Genomic DNA, 19439 nt, shown 5'->3' on the forward strand with positions numbered 1-19439 from the left:
TAGATATTGGCTGAATGTAGCCAATAAGGCCATGTGTAACCTATGAGACATAAAATGGGCTCATCAGTATTATTTAAGGAAGGCTTCCTGGAGTGGGTAGGATTTGAGTAGGACCTAGAGATGAGGAGGTTGCAAAAAACAAAGCTTGTTAGCTAGTGGACCTGGCCAAGGTACGCCTTCGCCTTGCATCTCATTTCTCATTTGTAAAATGGGCAGGGGTTGGACAAATTGAGCTGAAGCTCTGGCATCCCATGGCCCTAGCATCCCCCAGCCCTGGATCCCACAACTCTCCTTGTTCCCGTGAGAAGTGCTGTCCTCCCCAGGCAGGGGCAGAGCCCAATTTTATGCACAGAATGGGTTCTCCCAAGGCCGGAGTGCCTGATCTGCAATTCTGTGCTCGGCCGCAGGGTGACGCTCGGAGATCAGCCACACTGTCCCAAGTCCCAGCGAAGACCCGCCCGCGGCTCCGTGGGTGCCCAACCCGCCCCTCACAGTCTCCTGCCCTCCCTTCCTATCTGTAGCGGCCGGGCCCACGGCCCAGAGCAGCCATGCTGGGCGCACGGGCCTGGTTGGGCAGCGTCCTTCTGCTACCCCGCGCCGGTGTAGGCCTCACCGCTAGCCGCAGGTACGGGCACTCCCTGCGCTTGCCTGCGGGCTCAGTGGAAGGTCTCCCGGGCACCGGTCCCCAGTGCCTGTCTGGACCACCCTTGCATGCCTGGCCCTTCCCCCACCCCACCTCCGGTATGCTTCTGAGACCTGGCCCTGGCAATAAGGTCCTCCTCCCCTCCCCTCCCGTCCTCATTCTTTCCCTTCCCTCCCCTCCCCTTCCTTCCAGTGCAGTGCCAACTCCCCAGGGACTGTTCTAACACCGCTTCCAGGAAGCCTTCCTTGCACCCCAGCGCTGGATGCTGGGTCAAGGGCCTTTCTCCAATAGTACCCTGTGCCCTGTTACAGCCCTTTAATTGCTGCATAGACCTTTCGTTATTTAGGTCTGCTTGCACTGCCCACTTCCAGGCTGAACTCCCTGAGGTCTCTGATTCCTTAGGTGTCCTGGGGTCTGGCCCAGGACCTGGCCCCACAGGAATCCCAGCAGGAGGGCGTTGAGTGAGGCAGTCCCCGTGTCCTCTTTCCTCTGTTTGTCCCTCACCTGGTCCAGTCCCAGACCCTACTGATCTTGGCCTGTGCAGCCACCAACAGTGGGCTGCCTTCCGGTGGGGCCACACCCAGGCCTGCCAGAGAGATGCCTCCAAGCAGCTGCTCCAGGAAGGGCCCAGGGAGGGGCCCCGGGAGGGGTAAGAATGGAGCCCCAAGAACCATTCTGCCCATTGTGACCCGCCCTGACCTCACAGCCATCCTTCCCACCACCAGGTCCAGGAGGTTGGGGGAGACTAACCTGGCAAGGAGCCCCCAATGAGCCACCTCTCCTCACCCCCCAAAAAACATAAGGGGGAGCACAAAGGCCACAGTCTCCCCCATGGTTCAGAAAGGTGGGTTGGGCTGGGAGCAGGGGTCCTACTGGGGTGCTGAGTGGAATGGGGCCTGGGATAAGGTGGGTGGAGGCCCCCGGCTTGCCTGATGCACCAGTCCTCGCCAGGGGTAGCTCCTCCCGGGACAAGGACCGAAGTGCGACGGTCAGTAGTTCAGCGCCCATGCCTGCTGGAGGGAAGGGAAGCCATCCTTCGTCTACACCCCAGAGGGTCCCCAACCGCCTGATCCATGAGAAGTCACCATATCTCCTACAACATGCCTACAATCCTGTGGACTGGTGAGCACTCTCCTGGGGCCCTGCCTGGAATCACTGGGGTCCTAGACCCCTCCCAGACCCCCTGGGCTACTGAGTGATGTCCCACCCTGCTGGGCCTAGGTACCCCTGGGGACAGGAAGCCTTCGACAAGGCCAGGAAAGAAAACAAGCCGATTTTCCTCTCAGGTAATGCTCCCACCTTCCCTGATACGGGGTTGTGGGCAGGGAGTGGCAGTGGATGGGGGAGGGTCTTCTCGGCCTGGCGGGTGTTCCAGGAGACTAGAGGCCAAGACGTCTTCCATCCAGCCAGGGCCACTTGGCCAGCCTCCCTCTGACCTGTGGCTGGCCCCCTGACCTCTCCCCATGGCCCTGTTCAGTCGGGTACTCCACCTGCCACTGGTGCCACATGATGGAAGAGGAGTCCTTCCAGAATGAGGAGATCGGCCGCCTGCTCAGTGAGGACTTTGTGAGCGTGAAGGTAGACCGTGAGGAGCGGCCCGACGTGGACAAGGTGTACATGACATTCGTGCAGGTGAGCAGTCCTCCTCGGGAGTGTGCCCGCCACATGGGCTCAGGGCAGCTCCCCTCACCCTCGCCCTCTCTCCGCCAGGCCACCAGCAGCGGTGGGGGCTGGCCCATGAATGTGTGGCTGACTCCCAACCTCCAGCCCTTTGTGGGGGGCACCTATTTCCCTCCTGAGGATGGCTTGACCCGAGTCGGCTTCCGCACAGTGTTGCTGAGAATACGAGAACAGGTGGGTGTGCCTGGGGGAGTTAAGGGACCAGGGTGGGGGACTAGGAAAGAAGAACCCCTCTCCCCAGCTGACCTCCAGGTGTGCCTCCACCTCCCGCAGTGGAAACAGAACAAGAACACCCTGCTAGAAAACAGCCAGCGTGTCACCACTGCCCTACTGGCCCGATCAGAAATCAGCATGGGTGACCGCCAGCTGCCGCCCTCTGCTGCCACCATGAACAATCGCTGCTTCCAGCAGCTGGACGAGGGCTACGATGAGGAATACGGTGGCTTCGCCGAGGCCCCCAAGTTTCCCACGCCGGGTCAGTGCCCCATGCCCGCCTTAGCCCGGGCTTTGGCCTTCTGATTCCTATGCTGGTCAGGGACCTACTGGCTCCTGGCCTCACCCGTAGCTTCCTGTCCTCCTGACTGGCAGTGACCTCCTTGCCCCTAGCCTGTTGGTAGCCATCGGTGAAGACCTGACTGCTGGTATCAGCAGTGACCCTCTCACCTTGACCTAGATGATGACCTTCTGTCCCCTGACTTGGTCAGTGACCCGGTGACCCTGGCTTGGCTAATGACATTCTGGGCTCTGGGGGGACAAGTAACTTTCTGGTCCTCTGTGAGTCAATGATATTCTGACCTCTGGCTTGGGCTGTTACCTTCTGTCCTGTGGGTTGACTGTTGACCTCACAGCCTGTTCAGAGACTGCCTGTTGAGTGAACTCCCAGCCTCTGCCTGGCCCAAGGCCTCCTGACCACTCCGATCTCTATCCCCACTTTCCCATTCTCTCACCCCCATGTTCTTGGTGCCCCCACAGTGATCCTGAGCTTCCTGTTCTCCTATTGGCTCAGCCATCGACTGACTCAGGATGGCTCTCGGGCCCAGCAGATGGCCTTGCATACCCTGAAAATGATGGCCAACGGGGGCATCCGGGACCATGTGGGGCAGGTAACAGACACTGGGTGTTCCCTGGGGGGGCAGCAGAGGGCTGTGGGGTGGGGCAGAGGCTGTCCTCCAGCCTCTGTATTTTGTATTCCTCCAGCTTTGTATTCCACCTGGTACAGGGTTTTCACCGCTACTCCACAGACTGCCAGTGGCACGTCCCTCACTTTGAGAAGATGCTCTATGACCAGGCACAGCTCGCTGTGGCCTATTCGCAGGCCTTCCAGGTGATCCCTGACCCCAGCCCAGAGAACAGGCATCTCACTCTGGCTACCCCTCCCAAGGCCTTACTGGTGACTGCGGCTCCTCTTAATCTGAATCCCCTGTTCCCTCCCATGTACCCACTACCCAGACTTCCATCCCCAACCTGCCTCGGAGAATGTTGTCCCCTTCCACCTGGGCCTCCCAGTGACCTCTGTTCAGTCTCCTTTCTTCCCTTTGTTAGATCTCTGGTGATGAATTCTACTCTGACGTGGCCAAAGGCATCCTGCAGTACGTGGCTCGGAGCCTGAGCCACCGGGTGTGTGTCCATGGTGGCAGGCGGGCCTGGCTATGGGAGGGGTTGGCGCCTCCACTGCCCTGTGGACTGGGGCCAGCCAACCCTCTCCTCCCCACAGTCCGGAGGCTTCTATAGCGCGGAGGATGCAGACTCGCCCCCAGAGCGGGGCATGCGGCCCAAAGAGGGCGCCTACTATGTGTGGACAGTCAAAGAAGTTCAGCAGCTCCTCCCGGAGCCTGTGCTGGGCGCCACCGAGCCGCTGACCTCAGGCCAGCTCCTCATGAAGCACTACGGCCTCACAGAGGCTGGTAACATCAGCCCCAGTCAGGTGAGGACTTCTGGGGTCACCTGACAGGCCCTGGAGCCTGCCAGGCGTGTGAGCTCGCAGATAAAGGCCATTCTCCTCAGGACCCCAAGGGGGAGCTGCAGGGCCAGAATGTGCTGACCGTCCGGTACTCGCTGGAGCTGACCGCTGCCCGCTTTGGCTTGGATGTGGAGGCCGTGCGGACCTTGCTCAACACAGGGCTGGAGAAGCTCTTCCAGGCCCGGAAGCATCGGCCCAAGCCGCACCTGGACAGCAAGATGCTGGCTGCCTGGAATGGTGGGGCGGCACATCTGAGACCCAGCCTGTCTGTAGGATCCCCCTTCACAAAGCCCCGTCTGTCCAGCACCTACTAAATGCTCACTCTCCCTTTATTAGGGTTATTACTCTCAGTTGACAAACAGAGGCTTAAGGAACTTGAGTAACCCTCCCAAGGTCACGCACAAGGGCTGGGAACCCTGCCATGTCAGGCTTTGGAGCCCAAGATCTCAGGGATCACCCATGACTCCAGGGAGGTGTTGGGGCCCGAGGTGATGGGGTGGAGTTGCCTGGAGGGTCCTGGCCAGCTTCTCACCACTACTTGTCTCTCCTGGCTCCAGGCTTGATGGTGTCAGGCTATGCTGTGACCGGGGCTGTCCTGGGCCAAGACAGGCTGATCAACTATGCCACCAATGGTGCCAAGTTCCTGAAGCGGCACATGTTTGATGTGGCCAGTGGCCGCCTGATGCGGACCTGCTACACCGGCTCTGGGGGGACTGTGGAGCACAGGTTGGGGACTGGGTAGACTGGGAGGGCTCGTCTCCTCACACGTCCCCAGCTTACCTCTGCCCTACTTCTCCACTCCATGTGGACTCCAGTCCTGGCTCTGCCAGGTGCTTGCTGTGAGTTTGTAGCCTCCCTGGGCCCATTTACTCATCTGGGAAGTGGGCTGATGGCACCTGCCCAAGAGGGTTCATCTGGAGGGTTAAGTGAACAAATGTGTGAACGGGCCTCCTCTGGGAAAGGCCCTCTCTCCTGGGACTCTCCCCAGCCCCTCCCCTAATGCCTGTCCTCCAGCAACCCACCCTGCTGGGGCTTCCTGGAGGACTACGCCTTCGTGGTGCGGGGCCTGCTGGACCTGTATGAGGCCTCACAGGAGAGTGCGTGGCTCGAGTGGGCTCTGCGGCTGCAGGACACACAGGACAGGCTCTTTTGGGACTCCCAGGGTGGCGGCTACTTCTGCAGTGAGGCTGAGCTGGGAGCTGGCCTGCCCCTGCGTCTGAAGGACGGTCAGTGGGGGTGCAGGGCTAGTCTGGGGTCCTGGGAGGTGTTAAGTGCAGCATGCGTGAAGAGCTGGTGTGGGCAGAAGCCCTCCTGGCTTTGTGTCTCTGCTACTTATTAATGGTGTGATTTTTGGCTGCTGTAATATTTCTGAGTCTCCTTTTCTTTTTTTTTTAAATAGAGATAGAGTCTTGCTATGTTGCCCAGGCTGATCTTGAACTCCTGGGCTCAAGTGATCCTCCCACCTTGGCCTCCCAAAGTGCTGGGATTACAGGCATGAACCACTAAACTCAGCCTTAGTTTCGTTTCCTTCCTTTCTTTCCTTTCTTTTTCTTTCCTTTCTCTCTTTCTCTCTTTCTTTCCTTTATTTTCTTTCTCTCTCTCCTTTTTACCCCTTCCTTCCTTTCCTTCCTTCCTTCCTTCCTTTTCTTCTCTTCTCCTTCCTTTTTTTTCCTTTTTTTTTTCTCTCCTCTCTTCCCTCCTTCCCTCCCTCCTCCCTCTCTCTCTCTCTTTCTTTCTTTCTTTCTTTCTCTCTCTCTCTTTCTTTCTTTCTTCCATTCTTTCTTTCTTTCTTTCCTTCTTTCTTTCTTTCTTTCCAGGGTCTCACTGTCACCCAGGCTGGAATGCAGTGGCATGATCTTGGCTCACAGCAACCTCTGCCTCTGGGACTGAATCAATTCTCCCACCTCAGCCTCCTGAGTAGCTAAGACTATAGGCATGCACCACCATGCCTGGCTAATTTTTGGTAGAGATGGGATTTCTCCATGTTGCCCAGGCTGGTCTCAAACTACTGGGCTCAAGTGATCTGCCCACCTCGGCCTCCCCAAGTGCTGGGATTACATGCGAGAGCCACCATGCCTGGCCTGTTTCTTAATAAGTAAAATGGAGCTAACATTGGTACTACCTCACAGGGTTGATGTAAAGATGAATTGAGCCATTCTGTAAACATGCTTAGCACAGTAACTGGCACCCATGGATTCAGATATTAACCAAGGCTCACTTGGTCCCTGCTCTCATGAAGCTTACAGTGTGGTAGGGGAGACAGCGAATATGCAGTAATAATGCAAAAACACATGCACAAATGTGTAGTTAAAATTTGTGGTGAGTGCTGTGAAGTAGGATGCTCTATGTGTACCTGCTCCCTATCACCCATGTGCCTTGTCTGTGGTTAAAGGTTTCTTTCCCGACTCTCAAATTTTAGCTCCTCAAAGATCAGGACTTTCTGCCACTGTTGTATCCCCAGGGTCTAGTGTGGTTCTGGCACATGGTAGGTGCTTAATAAATGTTAACTGAGTGAGCAAAAGGGCCTTGAGAGAGAACCGCAGAGGAGGCCCAACTCAGCCTAGGGAGCGATTAGAGTACACCTGTGATAGGTGTCATTTAACCAAGGCCTGGAGGGAAAGAGGGGCCATGTGGCCAGAGAGAAGCTGAGAGAGAGTTCAGGCACAGGGAGCAGCACATGACAGGCTGGAGCAGGCAGCCTGTATCCTGGAGGACGGGCAGGGCCCGCGTGTTCCTGGAGGGCACTGAGGAGAATGCTGAGGCCAGCAGGGCACGGAAGTCATCTTTTTTTTTTTTTTTTCTAAGAAAAGAGATATGGTCTTACTGTGTTTCCCAGGCTGGTCTCAAACTCTTGGGCTCAGGTGATCCTCCCGCCTCAGCTTCCCAGATGCTGGGACTACAGGTGTGAGCCACCATGCCCGGCTGGCAAGGAGGTTTTAAGTGGATTGTGACCTGCTCTGGTATGGGTTTAAGGAGGTCACTCTGACCACTGGTAGAGAGAAGTGGGGGTAGGGGAAACAGGTGACCAGTTAGGAGGCCATTAGTCGTGTTCAGTCCAGGCAGGCATTGGTGAAGGTTCAGAGCATGTGGAAGTATGAGATAGGGAGACGTGGGATTTGGATCTCTTCTGGCCGCAGCCCTGGCAAGACACAGATGGATTAGAAGCAGAGGGAGAGGGAAAGGAAGGGGTCAGGATGGTGCTGCTCTAGCTTGAGCAGCTGAGTGGCTGGACAGAGGTATCAGGAGCGAGGAGGGAGCCTGGAGACCAACAGTTGAAGCTAGGACAGGTAGAGTGGAGGGAGCCATAAAAGAGAGCAAAGTACTGATAACTGCTGGAGTGGCATCCACACCCAGAGTGGGGAAGGGGTGGGATAGGCAGGGCCTTTTCTCTGTCTCATCCCCCAAGTGGCCCTGGATACAGTCCTGGGGCAGGGTCCTGGGACTCAATGACCCTTCCTTACCCCCACCCCGTGCCTCCCCGTGTGCTGCAGACCAGGATGGCGCAGAGCCCAGCGCCAATTCTGTGTCAGCCCACAACCTGCTCCGGCTGCACGGCTTCACGGGTCACAAGGACTGGATGGACAAGTGTGTGTGCCTATTGACCGCCTTCTCCGAGCGCATGCGCCGTGTCCCGGTGGCATTGCCCGAGATGGTCCGCGCCCTCTCAGCCCAGCAGCAGACCCTCAAGCAGGTGGGGGGTGAGGGCACCTGGGCTGGGACCTCGGGTAAGAAGGAAGCTGGGGCTGCGATAGCAGATGGGAACAGGAGGTGGGGTTCCTGGGCTGTCCCCAGAGCTCAGGTCTGTGTGTGTGCGGGCCCGTGGAGGCACCTGTCAGACAGGGAGGCAGAAATTAATATGAGTCCGTGGTGGCTGATGAAGTGTTTCTCTGTACGTCTTGGTATCAGCGTAATTGCTTCTGTCGGTACTGTGTTATTGGTGTGTGTGTACTTCCGGGTGTGTGTGACCCTGAGGTGTGTGTCTGTGCACCTACCTTTGAGGGGGATGTTGGTGTGAGTGTTCGTCGTGTGTGTTTGTCTGTCTGCGTGTGGATGCCCCATCTGCAGGTTTGCCTCTGTGTCTGCCTGCATGCGTGTGTGTCTGCTGTTCGTGTGTGTGGTATCTGCCTCTGTGTAGGCATCCACTGTGTGTGTGTGTGTGACTACTCTGTGTCTGTCTGGATGGGTCCCTGTGTGCTTTGGGTCTTCCAGGTATGTGTCTCCCCGTGTTTGTATCTGTACCATTGTGTATATGTATGACATTTCCACTTCGGTATTCTCGTATGTGAGTGTGTGTGTATGTGTGTGTGTGTGTGTTCCCACTTGCCAAGCATTAACTCATCCTGGCAGCTGAGATGAGTCCCTGTTCCTTAGGAATATAGGGTGGGGCGGAGGGAGGATGGGGAAACCCTGGTGGTCTAGAGCTCAGCCGCTCCCTCCCCTGACACACCGGAGTGACCTTTCTATTCTGGTCAGATCGTGATCTGTGGAGACCGCCAGGCCAAGGACACCAAGGCTCTGGTGCAGTGCGTCCACTCTGTCTACATTCCTAACAAGGTACCCGAACCTGTGATCCCCACCTCCCACCTCCCTAGAGCTGCCCCTCCCATCCTCAGCTCCTCAACGCCTCCTTCCCCTCAGAATGTTGGGAAGAGGGAACTCCCCAGTGGGCCTTGCCAATGGACCCCCCACCCTGGCAGGTGACTCTCCCTGCTCTGCTGCTGCCCTAGGTGCTGATTCTGGCTGATGGGGACCCCTCGAGCTTCCTGTCCCGCCAGCTGCCTTTCCTGAGTACCCTCCGACGACTGGAAGATCAGGCCACTGCATATGTATGTGAGAATCAAGCCTGCTCAATGCCCATCACTGATCCCTGTGAATTACGAAAACTGCTACATCCATGACTGCCCAACCCCCTTGGTCTGGGGCAGAAGGTGAAGCATCCCAACTGACTAGAGACTCAGGCCCTGCAGGGCCCTATAGAACCTGTGGCCATCCCTGAGCACCCTGCTACCAGGTGACCTCGGCCATACTCACTGCCCCCCTTGGGCACCCACTCACCCTAGAATAAACTTAACAGTGTCCCGTGGTAACCTGAGGGCCTCAGCTTTGCTTATGAGGGAGGGGCTTCAGGCTCCAGCCTGGGAACCAGCAGCTCAGGGCTGCTTCCTCTGGGAGCCCCCACCTGACTCCTCTGCCTTCTCCCATTTCTCCTTCATCTTCCAGAGGTCAGCAGACTGCCCCTGCCCCTCCATGGTCATTGTAGCCTGAATGAATTTAGTCCCTGAACTGAGGTCAGGGGACTAAAACCAAGTAAAGATGCCCACGGGTGGGCATGGGGGTGTGGACTGGCCCAGGAGGGGGAAAGCCCAATCCTTGCCCTCAGAAAGAGGTTAAGAAGGGAACCTGCCTTCCCCTCCCCATTGTCTTTTTGTGTTGAGCTGGAGAAGGGGCAGAGATGCTTTATATGAGCTTTCATATTTCACAGAATGGTGACGTTGCATATGCCCTGGTGCATTGTGGGAGCTGCTATTGTCATGACTAATACATTTCTTTTGGGGTATCCATCTAACCCCAGCCTCAAAAAGATGGAAGCAAGTCCTCCTTGCAGGAGGTCATGTTGTCCATCCATCTGCTTTCATACAAGCTGATCCAAAGAAAGAGTTATCTTTTGTTTGGAACATGTTGGGTTGGAAGTCCTTCCCCAAATCTGAGTCCTTCTTGCTGCAGAGAAAGTCTTCCTGTGACCTCATCCTTTCCCCTAAATGTTGGGAAATGCTCCTGAGTCCCGTCCTTGACACATACACCTTCCCAGGCTCCAGAAACCCCATCTAGCTTCCATGGGTTGAGGGATGGGGACTGGGACAATTGCTTTGGGAAGGGCAGGTGCAGAGTGATGGGGCTGACAGGGAGTGGGGGAAGCATGGGGAGGAGCTGTCTCTCTGAGGCCTTTGGGAATCGGCTGAGCCAGGCATCCTCAGCCACCAAGCTAAGCAACACAGAGAGCCAAAAGAGGCTACTAGAGACAAGAAGGCCTTCGTGGGGCCACTGCTTATGGGGGATGTCAGCAGTGGGGAGGAGTGAAGCAGGAAGGAACCGGGAGACTGGATGGAGTTGCTCCCTTCACACGGTCACACACAGCCACACATAGTCACTGGGACCAGAGTCAGCTCTGTCTGGGCAGCCAGGCCCTCAGTGCAAGCCACCAGCCCATCTGGAGGGGATTAGTGCTCCGGCCAACAAGGTCAGCTGGCCCCTTCCTAGCTGGAGCCCACTCAACCTTGCCAGGAAGTCAGAGAGCTGGACAAGTGGAGCCTGGCCTGGGGAGGTGGCAGGGAAGGAGGATGGAGCATGGTGAAGCACAGGTGGCCTTTTTGGCAGCCCCAGCCCTGGCTTTGGAACAGTCTGGGCGGTGTGCCAAGCCCTCTTGCCACTGTCGTCCCATTGACCCTCATGAATGAGTTGGTGAGGCAGGTACCTTCAGCCTCATATGGATAAATATTCGAGGCCCAGAGAGGGTAAGAGACCGGCCTGCAACCCCTCAGCACTTCTGGTTCTCTCTGGGGTCTTCAGGGTACAATAAGGACCCCTAAGGCTTCCTCTTCTTGCAGGAGGTCCAGGCGCAGCTGTGAGGGAGGGTGCCCTTGATGTCTTCTGTCCCTGCAGCCAGTCTGCTTTCTGCCCGGCAGCTCCTCTCTCCCTCCTGGGATGAGATGTGCACGCGATGATGGGATTTTGTAAATGGGTTGGAAAGAAGGAGTTACCTCCTTAAAGGGTTAGTTGAATTGAATTTCTAAAGAGGGCAGTGCTTGAATTTCTAAAGAGGGCAGGGTCCCACATAAATCTCACTCAGAAGCAGGATTGTAAGAGTTCCTGTAGTATCCCTTCCCCTTTGCTGGTGCCTCTTGGGTGTGCACCCAGTTATACCAGCGGAACACCTGTGGGCCAGGGTCACTGGAGACAGGGCCATACCATTTGGGCAGTCACTTAAGTAACTTCATTTTTCTGAGCACCCCCTTCCTTATCTGAAAGGTGGGGGGCCACCTACTCAGCTCTCAGGGCTGTTAAGGTGACTAAATGGGATAATGTTTGTATCATCCCTGAGCAAAGGGTATCACAGATGGGAAGATTATCTTAGCTCCGCAGGGAGCCAGATGGGCTGTGAGGGAGGGGTAAAGGCAGGGCTGGAGGGGGTTGGAGGGGCTGCCTGAGCAGGGTATATATGGGGAGTTCTTCCTCAAACCCAGAAAAGCTCTTAGGCTTAGCGTCTTTGTTGGGAAACTGAGGCCCAAAGAAAGGAATTTCTTGTCCCTTTGTTTACTTTTCCCTGCCTGAGGTCATTCATTCACCTAACAACTTTGTGCCTGACACTAGATAAGGCCCTAGTGAGCAAAATGAACATAGCCCCTCTGGGAACACAGAGCCTAGATGGGGAGACAAGCATTTCATTACTGCAAACACAAACATATAATCCCAGCCTGCGCTAAGTGCTGTGAAGTTCCAGACTTGTGTCTGGCTCGGTGCTGTATCCTAAGCACCTTGGCACTTAAAAGGCATTGAAATACTTGCGGGAAAGAAGGCCACTCTGAGGAGGTGATGTCAGAGCTGAGGCTTGGAGGGCTGGAGTGAAATAAAGATGGTTTCAGGTCTTTTTTGCCTTCCCTGTGGGTCCTGCCTCTGCCTCCTCTCTGGCACTCAGGATAAGGGTAAGCATCTCCGACTGGCCATCAGCCCCAACATGCTGAGTACAGGGATCAGATCCTGTCTTGCCTGGTCCGTCTTCCCTAGGTCCTGAACCTAGGGAAGTGCATGTGGATCTCAATTTATCCAGATGGTGCCTTTGTGCCTGCCCTCCTTTCGGGCATGTTCTAGAACAGAGTTCAGCCCAGAGTCCAGGGGTGGCCAGGATGATGGATGAGGGTGTGGGGCTTGCTGACCACCAGGGGACCTGATATTGGGCTGGGCCAGCCTCTCTGCCCTCATTTTCCCCTCTGCAAAAAAGAGGTGATGAGTGTCCCTACTTCTCGCGCCAGCCCCGGGGCCTCTATCCTGGCGGGAAGGGCAGGCCGACCCGGCAGACTGCGGACTCGCGGGAGGGAAGAAGGTGTCAGACGCGCGGAGCAACCATAAATAGCCCCCCTCTCCCAGAAGACGGCACGGAGTTCAAGACTCCGGCGCCGCATACTCAGAATGAGAGCAGAGACTCCCGCCAGGAAAAAAAGGCACTTAGGGGATCTGCTCATTAGCATGAAATGCAAATGAGCCCGCTCGGCCTCATTTGCACAACTCGGTGCATGGATTCGGCGAAAGGGCAACCAGGGAGACGACGGCGCAGCAGCCACTCTGCCACTTCCCCCATCCCCTCCGCCCATCGGCCGGGGTGGGAACTGAGACGACCCCAACCCTCTGCGGTAGCGGGAGATGCGCGGGGGCTGCGTGGGTGGCGCAGCCTTAGGAGAGTGAACAACGCCCAGGGGTGATGGCCTCAACAACGTGAGGGGTGTTGATAGAGGTCATCCCGCCCATCCCTCCCCCTCTCCGCAGTGGCGTAAGCGCCCCAAAATCTCCGGAGAGGGAACTGACTGACCCACTAGGTTCCGCCGTGTCTACCTCTCGCAGATGTTGGGGAAGTGCTTCCCGGCGTCTAATCCTCGATGTTTCCCCCTCCACCGGCGCCCAGCACACCCGCGGCGCTCCGCTCCGGGTTACCCACAGCTTTCTGGAGTGGCGCCGGCGGCAGGAGAGAGCTAGAGCCGACTGAGCCCCAGAACTCGGGGAGGTAGGCGGGGCAAGGGCCGGGGTCTGCGCGTGCGTGTGCGCGCGTGGAAAGCACAAACCCACGAGGGCCCGCTGCCGGTGGGGTGGAGGTGAGTGAAGGCGGCCGACCTGCGAAGTTCCAGTTCCGCGGGCACTCTTTCCCTAAGCCACATAGGGACTTAAGAGAAACTGAGGCACGAAGTTGGGGAGTGGCGGTGGTAGGGACTTTGAAGGTCGAGTCGATAAAGCCCAGCTCTGTGCTTCCGCCCCTTCCCACACACTCGAGACCCCCACAGGTTCCTTCTTAGGGGTCCTTGCTCTACTCCGCAGTCGCTCCTGGGGATCCGGGCTCTGCGGTCCAGCGCGACCTGCCTGGGGCCACGTGTTCAAGCACGAAGCCCCTGCGTGGAGTCCACGCCCTTCAAAAGGTCCCTAGGGGCAAGGGGATGAAGCCAGAAGCTTCAACGTGAGGTCAGGTCCAGCGAGTTAGGGCTACGAGGTCAGGGTCAAAGTCTCAGAATTGGACTCGGGAGCATGACCAATAAGCCCAAGAGATTTGTGGAGGCCACGCCCAGACCATGCCTGTCCCAGCCTTTCTCGAGCTCCGCCCGTTTCTCCAAGACCAGCCCCCTGCAGCCTGAAGCCCCACCCCCGGGACATCCAGCTCCGCTCCTTCCCTTCGCCAGTACGGCAGCCAAGCTTAACTCCACGGTGGGAGATTAACCAGGTGGAGACCTGGGATTTCGCTCTGGGACCCCCGGTCACAACCCTCACCCCCGTGCCTCCTGTCTCTTTTCTTCCCCAGGCCCGCCCAGAGCTGAGCTCCGCCCTCCGGCTGCGGCCCAAATCAGGGGTCGTGGACAAAGGATGCCTGGGGCCTGCGGCGCTACGCCAGGACCGCGCGCCGAATACTCTGATTCTTCGGGCTCCCTCCAAGGGAGTCCCAAAGACCCCAATGGCCAATAGGAAAGTGGGTTCGGTCTGGGCAGCAGTCTGATTGGCTCCAGCCTTCGGGAGCGGACCCAGGGGCAAGGGGAGGAGAGAGGGGCGGTCCTGGATTTTGGGGTGGGAATCGGATTCCAGCTGTGGTTCTCTCCCGGCGCTCCCGCCCGCACTGCCACGGCGGACCGCCAATGGACGCGCGGTTCGGGGCCGGCGGCGTCCGGCGATTGGCTGCGGGGCTGTCTGGGGGCGGGGCCGAGGCTTGAAGTTGGAGTGAGGGATCCAGCTGTGGTGTGCGCCCGGCTCCTCGCCGCCGCTTTCGCTCGCTCGCTCCGCGTCTCGGCCGGAGGAGGCAGTGGCGCCGGCGACAGCTACGGCAGCGGCAGCCACCGCGGCGGCTGCGGCGGCGGCATCTCCGCCTCCACTCCCGGCCGGGACTGCCCCCCACCGTCTCCCCGCCCCTCCCGGACCGTGAGCCCGCCGCGGGGCGGGGGAAGGAGCCGCCCCCACCCCCTCCAAGCCCACCCCTAAAGAGATCCCTCCTCCCCTCCCCCGCCGCCTGGCGCGGAGCCGGGACGATGCTGACCCCTTAGATCCGGCTCCAGCTGCGCCGCGGGAAGAGGGGGCGCCCCTCCCCGGACCCCCGCCCTTCGCCGCTGCCCCCCTTTTCGCTCGCCCTCTTGGGGCGGCTTCGCCGAAGGTAGCGCCGAATCCGGCAACCGGAGCCTGGGCGCGAAGCGAAGAAGCCGGAACAAAGTGAGGGGGAGCCGGCCGGCTGGCCCGGGGAGCCCCAGGGACGCAGGGGAAGCGGGACTTGCGCCGGGCGGGGTTTCCCTGCGCCCCGGCGCCCCGCGGGCAGCATGCCCCTGAGGGCAGGGGGAGCTGGACTGAACTGGCCCTCCCGGGGGCTCAGCTTACGCCCTAGAGCCCCCCAGATGTGCCCCCGCCGGGGCTCCCGGGTTGCGTGAGGACACCTCCTCGGAGGGGCGCCGCTTGCCCCTCTCCGGACCGCCCGGGGCCCCGGCTGGCCAGAGGATGGACGAGGAGGAGGATGGAGCGGGCGCAGAAGAGTCGGGACAGCCCCGGAGCTTCATGCGGCTCAACGACCTGTCGGGGACCGGGGGCCGGCCGGGGCCGGGGTCAGCAGAAAAGGACCCGGGCAGCGCGGACTCCGAGGCGGAGGGGCTGCCGTACCCGGCGCTGGCCCCGGTGGTTTTCTTCTACTTGAGCCAGGACAGCCGCCCGCGGAGCTGGTGTCTCCGCACGGTCTGTAACCCATATCCTTCGGGGCACAACGGCCAGACGCGGGGTCGGAAGGGGGACGGGCCGCACCACCGGGGGTCGGGGGGGAAGAGAATCCACCGCCAGGTGAGTCGGGGAAGTGAGCCCGGAGGGTGGGCGGATGAGAGGGGGGCTGCCAGGGAGGGGAGGGGGCACCAGAGTGGGAGCGGAGACGCGAGCAGGTCTCGTCGGTAACCCGGGCTTACCCCACCTCCGTACACACATCTCAGTCCTCCTGGGTGGGGGGTGGAATCCAGGCCAGGAGAAGAGAGCTGTGCCCCGCTGGCTCGCAGCTGGACGCCCTCCAGATGTGGGCAGGGGAGGGTCGTCATCCTCCAGATGTGGGAAGCTTCGGGAGCCTGGGAGCTGTACTCTGCCCGCGCCGGTTAGCGAGCTGGGTTTGGTTTCCGAGTTTGGTGTTGGGGGGGAGAGGCGGTGGGGAGGAAGCTGCGGGGACGGAGGAGGGGGGACTGCAATCTCCTGGGTTTCCCTCCTTCCCCCGCCCCAAAGTTTGCGGCGGATTCTAGGGTCTGATCCCCCAACCTGGTCCTTGAGGCTGAGGTTTTTACTGACACAGAGGGAGATGTTGGGGGGGGCGGGGACCAGGTCCTGGCCCACCTCACCCCCCACCTTGCGGGTTGGAGGCACAACAAGGAGATTCCGGCGGTGGTTGATGTCAGGGGCGCAGAATGAGAACAAGATGTGGTGGAGGGGATCTGTCTGCCCCCAGAGCTGGGAGTGGAACCCCTTTCCGCTAGAGCCCAGTGCCGCGAGTGCCTCCTTCTACCCGATCTCCATTCGATGCAGGATGCTTAAGGTTGGGTTGGGGAGTTTTGTGCTGGATTTTTCTTGTGGAGGGAAAGACTGTGGCAAGAGCCTTTTTAGCAAGTGGGGGATGGGATTAAGCTGGTCCAGGTTACTCCTCTCCTCTCACAAATAAAGAGTGCTCCTGCAGACCAGGTATGGGGGACTGCAGGCCTGAGAAAATATTAGGGGGACCGTAATACTGTGAGTGTGTTCACTAAGGAGGACTCGGGTCTACCACCCCAGTGTAGACTCTGCAGATAGGTTTGGGGAATGCAAGCCCCACATTCCAGAGATATGGATTTAGCACTGCCCCCTGTCTGCCCAGGCTGGAGTGGTAGGGGAGACCCCAGCCTGGTCAGCCCCTAGCACAAAGCACCACTTGATAGACGCCTGGCCCCAGGCTCCCTGGTGGGTCCTGCCACCGGGGGAAGGAAAGGTGGAGGGGAGGTGTTGCTGCAGTTCCAGGTCTGGACAGCTTCTCTGGGCTCCTTCCTTCCAGCTCAGAGGTTCTTATAGACCCAGGGTGGGAGACCCCAGGTCTCCTTTGTAGCCCCTGTGAGCCTAGCCGGGACTCTGCTTTGAGGAAGGGGGGGTGGGAAGGTTGGTGCCGCCCTCACTCTCTGCAGCTCTGCTGCCTCTAGTGCGCAAAGCAGGGATGAGCTTATGGCCCCCCCACCCCCATCCTCTACACCTTGTGGGTCTTTGGGAAGCTCCCCTCATCACACCCTCTCCTCATCCCCTGCCCCTTCTTCCTTTCTCTCTGAGCTGCAGAAAGAGAGGTGCAGGCCTTAGAGGTCTGTGTTCCTGCTGAATAGGCACAATCTTGAGGCTTGAGCCCCCACCCCCAGGCCCCTTTCTCCAAGGCAGGGATGGAGATGGAAAACTGATATGGCTGGAAAGGATGGGTTCTGAGCAACTCTCCTCTCTGCCCCTAACCATTTACCCCTTCCACGAATGGGAAAAAGCATCAACCTCTATGTCCTCCTTCTCAAGGGTCCCAGGGGAGGTAGAGAGAGAGCTCTTCTCTCCCCTCTCCCTGAAAACAGACCTCTAGGCTAGCATCTCTTCTCGCCTGCCCTATCCCCAGGTGCTAGTGGAGGGTCTGGAGGCAGACTCCTTCACTGAGGGGTCTGGACAGGGGCAAGCGTTGAGGCCTGGCATGGGAGAAGAGAGGTAGGAGGACAGCACTCACCTTGGGAGTTGGGGAGCAGCTTCCCCCAGGGGAGTGGTAGTCTGGGGTGTGGGTCATCAGCGTTACTAGGTCTGAAGAAGCGTGGATTGGCTGAGGATGGGTTGAGAACAATTTTTTGGCAGGGGACTGCCTAAGCTTTGCCCCTCACCACTGCCATCCTACCCAAGTACCAAGAGACACCTGTATTTTTGCTGCCAGAGGGGCTTTGAACTGTCTCCTAGGCCTCCATCTTTCTCTCTGTGGTATCTGTGACTCCCCCCAGGCTTCAGGAGGGTTCATCTACACCTCTGAGCCTGAGAGACATAAGGACACTCCCCTCCACCCCCCAACTAACTGAAGCTAGTTAGGCTTTTCTTGGCACATTCTACTTCTTGGCCTCTCCTTTTTAAGAGACCAGGTTTCCTGGAGAGGAGAGATCTAGACCCAGGTAGGAAGTGTGTGTGTGTGTGTGTGTGTGTGTGTCTGTGTGTCTGTGTGTGTGTGTGTGTGTGTTGGGAAGGGAGGACAGCAAAAGGCACAGAAGTGCAAGCTTTGGTGTGGAGAGCAGGGGTACTGGTAGACAGTCACCCCTGCCTCAGATCGGAGGGGAGCATGCTGGCCTTTCCAATATGTGTTCCTGCGAGTGTGAGGGAGTGTGCTCCCCTCTCGGGGAGGAGTTCCTCCGCATTCCCTCTCTGGCTGTTGTGTCACATCTGGAAGTTTGTGTAGGAGTTTCTCCAAGCTCAGAGCCCAGCACAGCTTTTTCTCATTTGGAAATCACAGGCTGGCATTTGGGATGCCGAGAGAGGGGGAGTGGGAGGGGGGCCAGAGGAGGAGAGGGGAGCCTGCCAGGAGTTGGGGGAGGAGGGGGGGAGGCCTAAACGGCAGGAGCCCTAATGGCTTCCAGAAGTGAGTGTGAGTGAGTGACTGTGCGTCACTCTATGTGTCTGAGTGTGTCCCTCTAGAGGGGTAGGGGAACAGGAGTTTCTGGAGCCTTCCTTGCCACACTGTCCCAGTGCCCCCAGTCTGCCTATTTCTCTCACCTAGGGAGAATTCTCCATTTCTGTCCTCAGAGGAAATGGTGGGGGGAGTGTTCTTTCTGTCTCTTCATCAATTCCTTCCTCCAATTTAATTTCCAAACCCTGAGCTCGCCAGAGGAGATTCTGGGGAGAAGGGCTGGGGCTGGAGAATTGAATGGGATTGAGGGGGGCCAAATCACCCCTTGGCATGCTTTCTGCCCCAGGCCCGCTTTCTTTCTGGGTCACACACACACTCATTCCCACCCGCTCTGCTCCACCGCTCTGTTGGGGGACTCCCCATCACCCGTAGTGCCAGTTGGAACCATTCCTGGGATTACCCCCACCACGCAGCCCCCCCTCACCCTCGCCTGCTCCCGCCCAGCACTCACCCCGCCCTGCCTGCCTCAGCCAGGATGGCGACAGACACAACTGCTCACACGCAGACATGCGCACGCGCGCGCGTGCACACACACACAGACACACACACACAGAGTCACAGACGTTTGAATCAGATTTCTGGCCTATTTCCCCTCCCAAAGATTCCAGCGGGCTGCCTCTCTTGTGTCTCTGTGTCTCATGTCTCTGTCTCTGGGTGGAGCCGGCTGCCTTTCTGTGAGCTTCAGTTTTCAGTTCAGCTGGAAGCCTCTCTCCCCCTACACCCACACACTGAAGCGTGGTGGGGGGGGGATCCACAGGGAAATGGGCTTGTAGGAATGGGGAGTTCTGCTGGGGGAATCCCCCTTTGAGCTTTGGAGCAGGGCGGAGCCCCTACATCCCCTGTTAGCCTTAGGGGTTGCCGAATCCGATAGACACCAGCCTCTCTGTGGGATGGGTGAGGCAAGGACCTACCCCGCTACCTCCTCACTTACTAGAATGCCAGGACTCCTGGGTCCAGGCCCATTTTCTCCTCAATATTCCTTAGTCTCACATTTCCAGTCTCCTGGGTGGGAATGGGGCAGCTGGAGGGCCTGCTTCCCTTTCAGCTCATGCCCAGAGTCCCCGTGCCCCTAGAGGTGTCCCGGCCACCCCCCTCCTCTCCCTGCTTTGCTCACCCTTGTGGCTGCCAGGCTAAGCAACGGCTCTATCTAGATAGAGCCCCACAGAGAGGACTCATTTGTGGAGATAACATGCTCTAGTTCTCTCTCCCATGAGGGAGGAAAGGAGGAGGTATGGAAGTGAGGTTCC

General features: G+C 58.5%; 2 protein-coding genes across 34 annotated transcripts in view; both read left to right on the forward strand.

Annotated features, from left to right (window-relative positions):
• Positions 1 to 428: 428 nt before the first annotated feature.
• On the forward strand, positions 429 to 9370 carry SPATA20 (spermatogenesis associated 20). The gene is made up of 16 exons (XM_010386149.2): positions 429 to 625; positions 1595 to 1765; positions 1865 to 1929; positions 2121 to 2275; positions 2354 to 2497; positions 2597 to 2798; positions 3296 to 3426; positions 3543 to 3647; positions 3866 to 3940; positions 4038 to 4247; positions 4328 to 4520; positions 4841 to 5009; positions 5298 to 5509; positions 7775 to 7974; positions 8757 to 8837; positions 9011 to 9370. The coding sequence occupies exons 1-16, from the start codon at positions 549 to 551 to the stop codon at positions 9179 to 9181; spliced, it is 2361 nt and encodes a 786-aa protein (XP_010384451.2). The 5' UTR covers positions 429 to 548; the 3' UTR covers positions 9182 to 9370.
• A 4899-nt stretch (positions 9371 to 14269) lies between these two features.
• CACNA1G (calcium voltage-gated channel subunit alpha1 G) overlaps positions 14270 to 19439 on the forward strand; it is a 66709-nt gene continuing 61539 nt past the window's right edge. For 27 of the 33 annotated variants that reach the window (XR_750434.2, XR_750433.2, XR_750435.2 and 24 more), the window contains exon 1: positions 14270 to 15253. Coding sequence is in view for 29 of the 33 variants with exons in the window: in XM_010386160.2 (XP_010384462.2) it covers positions 15012 to 15253 (242 nt within the window). In the remaining 4 variants the exon portion in view is untranslated. The remainder of the gene's footprint in view (positions 15254 to 19439) is intronic. The other 6 variants (XM_010386173.2, XM_010386174.2, XM_010386169.2 and 3 more) reach the window with 3 other exon arrangements.

Source organism: Rhinopithecus roxellana, chromosome 19, assembly GCF_007565055.1.
Source record: "Rhinopithecus roxellana isolate Shanxi Qingling chromosome 19, ASM756505v1, whole genome shotgun sequence".
In the NCBI taxonomy this organism is placed as follows: Eukaryota; Metazoa; Chordata; class Mammalia; order Primates; family Cercopithecidae; genus Rhinopithecus; species Rhinopithecus roxellana.